Raw genomic sequence first — 7,517 nt, forward strand, 5'->3', positions numbered from 1 at the left:
TCTTACACTATCTGTGCTGAATATCTCGGGTCAGGGCTGTGATGCTCGATCAAGTTATAGACCTGCTGCTGTTCTTTGGGAAGCTGATCAATTCATTGATCAAATCTGTCCCTGCGGGTTTTTCTGTAAAAATTCTCTGTAGCAGGTTTTGTTATTGTAGAATATTTTCTATTAAAAAAACAAAACAAACAAACAAAAAACTTGTAAACCTGCTTGACTTTCACGTCATTGAACTCAATAGACAGTGGGTCAACTCTAACACACTTACCAGCCGTGGTGTGAATTTACTGCAAGTCAAATGCTAGGTATATTTTCTCTCGTGGTAGTGTGAATGTACTTTACCACACATTTCAGTTCACTCCTTTTATTGATAGTCAAACACTGAAAAGATAAAGATTCAGAATTCATCACTACAAATCATGTGATTTATTTTACAAGACAGTCTGTCTTTACATAATAAACTCATATCAAACAAAAAAAAAATCATTCCTGTCCACAGAAATTCTTCATTCATATTTGGAATGACATATCTCAGTTTTATGTTTAGGACAAAATAAGACCGACTATTTTGGGTCTTTCACACTTGAACACTGGGGCTCTCCCATATTTCATCATCATACATATTTGAGATACATGTGATCCCATCCTTCGAGGACACATCCGGATGGTTTACATCACTGGCTGTTGTCTCCTCAGTATTTGGGATGAAATCACCTGTATAATCACCAACACTTCCTAAAGACTCCACAGTAGGTTCATTAGGTCCTCGTGTAGACCCTTGGTGATTCAGTATACAAGGAGCTTGCTTAACTGCAGAAACTTCACTAGTAACTAAACCCTCCGTACTGCCAACATCCAGGACTGCTGAATGTCCCTCACTACTAATCAAGAAGGCAAACGGGGACGCAACTTGGATTTTCTCTAATGATTCTTCCCATCTTCCTTCATGCTCTCCATTTGTAACAGATGCTGTGCCCTTGTTTCCAGTTTTCTCCTGGTTGTGACATCTGCTCTCCAGCCCAAAGAAGTGGTTTCTGACAATGTAGCGTACACACTGCAGGAGGACATTCCTCTCGTGTCGGATATCTGGAGCCAGTAACTAAACAAAGAGACAAACAAGAATTGGACTAAATAGTATAGCTTTAAACAGCGTGTCCTTTTTTACTAAATCAAAATCATATAAATACGCATGCATAGTGTCAAATGACTTCCATACCATCTCAAGCAAAGTGGGGCGATGTGACTGTGGTAGTCTTCCTCGTCCCGCTCTTCCTCCTTTGTTGTTGGGCATGTGAAGTCTGGAATCTGTTTGAACTATTTTCTGTCTGTCTGCATTCTGTAAAAAAGCCCCTCTACCCCTGGCAGGTGCCCTCTCCTGAGGGTTGGGTGGTATTAAGTTTAGAAGGTCCTGGTTCTCTTGCACCAGCTCCTTACCTCTCTGAATGGGTGTGGCTAAAACGCAAAAGCACAAGCATTAGTAGAAACACTGGACATAAGTTACGCTTTGTTATATACTACATAATAAAACCAAACTACAACAGAGATACTCTGAGATGAAATTAAAGTATATGTTTAATGTTGAATCTGATGAAAAACTAGGGTAAGTTATTGTGACTCAGGACACACACACACTCACACACACACTCATACACACACACACACACACGGGTGCAACAATACATGTATCTGTATTGAACCGTTCGATACAGTGCTTTCAGTTCGGTACGCATATGTATTGAACGTATGGAATGATACAAAATTTTTAATTTATTTGATCAACTTTTCTTCTGACAATGCCATCTGTGTTGAGGGCTCAGTGGATCTGCATTTGATTACTCCGTCTAGGCTGCATTGTCGGGTGCAGATCCACTGAGTGTCGCCCATATGCATTCAGCCAAGTTTGCATGGCAACTCCTCAACGCTACCCGAAATTGAACCTTATCCACCGTCATTCAGATCTGGCGTTTGGAACAATTTTGGTTTTCATGTGAAGTATGACCCTACTTAAGCCCGTTGTGGAAAAAAGTACAACAGTATGTCGGATGTACCAAGCAATGCTCAATTACATCGGTCGGAACACAAGAAATATGATTGCACATTTAAGCCGACATCACGCTAGTGCAAAGACAAGTGAAAGCAGACAAAAACAACACCAAGCACGCATGCTACAAACTTTACCCGAGTCATTTAGACAGCCGTTAGAACATGATTCTAAGAGGGCAAAAGGGATAGACAGGGCAATTGCTATCTACAAAATTGCTTTTATTTTGGAAAGAGCATTTCTCTGTAATAAACTCTTTTCCACAGATGAGTGATTTCTCCATCAGATACATTTATTTTGTTATTATATTATTTTTTGTATCGAAAAAATATCTAATCGTGACACCCAATGTTCCCTCTAAGCTGCGCTCGTGCGCAATTGCGCACTGCTGGCACGGTCTCTGCGCACAAAAAATCTGCGTTGCGTACAAAAAAAAAAGTCTAACCTGATTTGAAATTAAAATTGAAACTTTAACAATTCTGTTTTGCAGTGTTAGTCAGTAAGTGACTGGCTGCGCCCGTATCGGATTAGAACGATGCCACCTTATCCCATAGTCCAGCCAATCACACGATTACATTTGTATTTACGCAGCTTTTTTTTTTTTTTAAATTTAAACAATTGAACAGCAAACATACATAGTAATGTAGGTTATAGAAAGGGTATGAAAAATTTCACAGCTTGCAGTATCTCTTACAGGTCATGAATATAAATACACACAAATACAAGTACGTAAACAAAAAAGTATACCTTAGAAGAAAACAAACAAACAAAATAACTGATTAGAAAAAACAAATAAAAAAATAAGGTGCTCAAGGTATAAATAAACAACATATAAGTCAAGCTAAACTATACATTCGACACAGATCTTGTGTTTTACATGCTTTGGAGTTAGTGCTGTTCTTTAGATTCTCTAGATAATTCGAAAACAGGGCTTTAAAAGCAAATATGTTTGGACGCTGTTGAGAAAATTTTGTACAATGTATGTGAAATTTGGCAAAAATAATCAGAAGATTGATAATATTTTTTTTTTCCTGGAATTATTTTATCAGTATGTGAGAGGCCAAATAGAATATGTTGAAACTTCAGTTTACATGAGGGATCAATTTTGGTGTTTATAAAATTATTTAGATCAATCCAAAATATACGTGTATACGTGCATTCCCAAAATAAATGACATATTGTTTCCTCTGCATTACTGCAAAAAGTACAAAGAGTATCAATGTTTTTCTTAAAATTAACCAGATATGTCTTTACCGGATAACATCTATGGATCAACTTAAGAGTAACTTCTCTTACCTTATTAGTGATAATAAATTTCCTTGATAGAATCCAAGTGTTTGTCCAGTCTATATCATTGTAAATATTGTTCCAGTAAAATACAGCTGCAGGTTTGGAAACAATACCTCTTTGAATAATTTGTCTAATACATTGATTTGTGGCTTTATCACTCAATAAAGGACAGATGTTACCAATGTACATGCTAGTGGGATTTAGTTCTGGAATAATACAATTTCTACCTTTAGGAGCAGACACCAATAACCTTCTCACCCCATCTGGTATTGCATCAAAAACTACAGCATATTCTCTTGGAGTGACAGGAAAATCATAAACAGACAAAAATTCCTTATAAGAAAATAATTGACCATTATCATTCAGTAATTGACTCACAAGTAAAATTTTCCTATCCACCCATTTCTGAATATATAATGATTTGTTCTTAAATTTAATATCCTGATTAGTCCAAATGAGATCTTTATGGGGAGAAAAGTTGTGAGAGTATATCATTAACCAAGATGATAGGAGTTGACTATGAAAGTTGGAGAGTTTAATCGGCAGTTTAGAGATATTGTAATTGCATCTTAGCAGAAAGTCAATCAATCAAGGCTTTATTCGTCACATGCAGGGGGGTCCTGCAGTGAAATGGGACCCCCCCCGACCTTACATAGACACACAAACATCACATGGGGATACAGTCGGAGATTGGTAGCATTGGAGAGAAAAACATTGAAATGTACATTACAATGGGAAAGTACAAGAGGAAAAAAAGAGACCCCTTCTCATGCTATGCTTCCATGGTAGGACAGCACGAGAACAGGAAACAAAAAAACTCCTCTGCACAAAAAGCACATAAATGTGACACATCATTGGGAAGACATAACAAGCCACACGGTAGGGTGATGGGTAAGGAGCAATGTGAAGCAAACCCAGCAGCCGCCTCGCACAGCGCTATCTTATCCAGCGCGGCACGTAGACCCGCCGTGTTCCCCCACAGGAAACAAGCATCGAAGGCGTTTGGAAAGGGAGGGGGATAAGTGTGTGGTTTTCAGTGTAAGTGTATGTGTGTGCGTGTCCATAGTTCAGCGGAGACAGTGTCCTTCGCCCTGCCAGGCTAAGTAAACAGTCTGCCAGCCAACCCAGGTGGCCTTAGAATGGGGAGGAACAATGTCAACACAGGCGTTATCTCGGATTGTTTTGATCGGCTCCAGCCTTGAGCCCGCAGCTGGCGCCGGAGGGGTAGCCGTATTAAGATGGTGATTTCTTTCCAACAGCTCATGAGAATTTCGAGCTGTATTGTTTTAGCACTCCGACACTGATCTCTCCATCTCCCGTTGGATAGCCGTCAGTTTCTCCATGATGTTGTTAACCTTCAATTCCGTGGTCTTGTCAATCTTTTGCTCACAGAGCCGGTTCTGAGACCTCGCGACCGCAGCCAACTGATCCGTGATGTTGTCCAACTTTCGCCCATAGTTGTTGATTTGAGCTGATTGCATATTGTGCATTCCTCCAAGTGAGTTAAAGATATGGTTGGTAATAAAATTCCAAATTGAATTGGGATTTTTTAAAAAGAGTTTGATACATTTGATTTTAAAAGACGCATTTAAGGAAGTGAAATCTAAAGAATTTAGGCCACCAGAACACAACTTGTTTATCATTACATTTTTTTTAATATAATGTATTCTCTTTTTCCAAATGAAGTTAAATAATATTTTATCAATTTTTGTGCATAATTCTTTTGAAACATCAAGTACCATAGCTGCATAAATAAAGTCTGGAGAGGCCTTCAACTTTGGCTACCAAGGATCTTCCAGTAATGGATAAATCTCTTTGAAGCCAAAGATTAAATCTTTGTTGTATTGCAGTTATAAGAGGGTCGAAATTTTCAGATAATCTAGCATCTTGGTCTTTTTGAATGGTAATACCAAGATATTTAACCTTATTTTTAACAGGAACACCTGATATAATAGTATCTGTGCAGAATTTAACAGGGAGACGTTCACATTTTGGAATGTTGAGTTTAAGACCAGAGGCTATTGAGAAATTATTGACAACTCTGAGAGCTTCATCAACTTGATATTTATCCTTTTAAAAAAGTGTTGTGTCATCTGCTAGTTGAGTAATAGATAATGTTCTGCCAGCAACAGAGAGACCCATTACACTGCTGTTTTTAAAATGAATAGAGAGTAACTGCATAGGAAGAAGGAAAAGATATGCAGAAATTAGACAACCTTGAGGGATCCCACGGTTGATATCAAATCTTTTCGTTGTACCATACGGGAGTTTGATTGAGCTATTTGCATCTGCATATAAAGTTTGAATTGATTTTTTAAACATATTTTCAAAACCAAAAATATCAAGTGCTCTGAACATGAATACATGTTCAATGGAGTCGAAAGCTTCATAAAAATCCAAAAAAAGAATGAAACTATTATCTGTGATTAAATCTGAATGATCCAAAATATCAATTACCAGTCTTATATTGTTAGTTATGTGTCTGCCAGTCATAAAACCAGACTGTGTTTCATCAATGATATCATTAAGTGCACATTTTAATTTTTTTTAGCCAAACACATAGCAATTATTTTATAATCATTATTCAGCAGTGAAATAGGGCTCCAATTTTCTATCAAAAGGGCGTCTTTTTGAGGTTTAGGAATCAAAGTAATTAGTCCCTGAGTCAAGGAAGGAGGGAGCTTTTCATTATCAATGCTTTCAATATATACTTTATGTAAAAAACATGATAAGTCCTTTGAAAATAATTTGTAAAATTCAGAAGTCAAACCGTCATTCCCTGGACTCTTATTAAGTTTCATTTTATTAATAGCACCTTCAATATCTAGTGTTGTGATGGGGGCATCACACATAGTTTTATTATTGTCACTAATTGTTTTAATATTACCTAAGGAATTATATAATTTTTCCATGGCTTCTGTAGAGAAATTAGATTTATATAAATTTTTATAAAAAAAGTTCACAAGTCTTGGAAATCACTTGAGGATCTTGTGTGATGACCCCATCTGAACAAAGTTTAGTCATGCTGCCAAGAGTATTGTGATGTTTTTCTAATTTGAAACAATAGCTAGAGTTTTGTTCTCCCTCTTCAAGCCATTTCCTTCTTGACCGCACAAAGGCACCTTTAGCCTTGTAAATGTATATATTATCTAATTTTAATTGTAGAATTTGAAGTCTGTTCCGGTTATCTTCAGATAAATTATCAGGTGATCTAGACAAAGCGATAATTTCAGGAATTATTTCCGACTCTTCTTTTTTTTTTTTTTTCCTATTTTTAACTATTTCAGCTCCTCTTTTCATTAAAAGGGACCTCAATTCAAATTTCATGAGCTCCCAAATTTTACAAAAAGCATTTTCAACACATGCCTTGTTCCAATACTCATCTATTTTTGTTTTAATTTCCTTTACCAAAGAATCATTCAGTAGAAGAGAATTATTTAATTTCCAATATGAATTCACTCTTTTAGACGGATTACTGGCATACAAACATATCTCCAAAAAAAATTGTTCTATGATCTGTCAAGGGTGTTGGCAACATTTTTGATGTAGAAACATATTCAGATAAAGGATCAGAAATTAGCCAATAATCAATACGAGACTATAATGAACCTGATCTATTTTTCCATGAATTTCCTTAATTGTTGGATTTTTGAATCTCCAGATATCAATTAGGTCTCTTTCATTCATAACATCCAACATATAATTACTACTTTCCTGACTTTTACTTGGCCATCTATCATGTTATTGAGTGAATGGTTCCTGTCTCCTCCTAATATAATCTTTAGATTAGCAAATTTACTTATTAAAGATTCAATTTTTTCATTTACTACAAGTATTAGGTCAATATTCTCCTGTTTGTTATTATGTCCATAAATGTTACCCAGTAAGAGGGTCTGATCATTAAAAAAAACAACCAGCAAAATAAAATGTCCTTTTGGATCAGTTTCTGAATATATAATTTTTCCATTAAATTTATGCTTCAAAATCAGAGTTACCGCTGAATGGTTTGTGCCATGAAACATCCATAAATCTTCGCCCCATTGGGATTTCCAGAAGTTAGCGTCCTTAGGTTCAGAATGGGATTCTTGTAAGAGACAAAAGTCAGTATTCAAACTTTTAGCATATAAAAAACAGAGCTTTCCTTTTGGTATTGTCCCTTAGTCCTCGAGCATTAAAAGAAATAAAA

The 7,517-nt window shown here is 36.4% G+C and overlaps 1 protein-coding gene across 1 annotated transcript in view; it reads right to left on the reverse strand.

Moving 5' to 3' along the window:
* Positions 1-364: 364 nt before the first annotated feature.
* Positions 365-7,517, reverse strand: part of nufip1 (nuclear FMR1 interacting protein 1) — a 15,207-nt gene continuing 8,054 nt past the window's right edge. Inside the window, exons 9-10 of the mRNA XM_063467540.1 lie at positions 1,217-1,452; positions 365-1,099 (exon numbers count right to left, since the gene is read on the reverse strand). Of these exons, the coding sequence (XP_063323610.1) occupies positions 578-1,099; positions 1,217-1,452 (758 nt within the window). The 3' untranslated portion in view covers positions 365-577. The remainder of the gene's footprint in view (positions 1,100-1,216; positions 1,453-7,517) is intronic.

This window comes from Pelmatolapia mariae, linkage group LG23 (genome assembly GCF_036321145.2).
Source record: "Pelmatolapia mariae isolate MD_Pm_ZW linkage group LG23, Pm_UMD_F_2, whole genome shotgun sequence".
Lineage (NCBI taxonomy): Eukaryota > Metazoa > Chordata > Actinopteri > Cichliformes > Cichlidae > Pelmatolapia > Pelmatolapia mariae.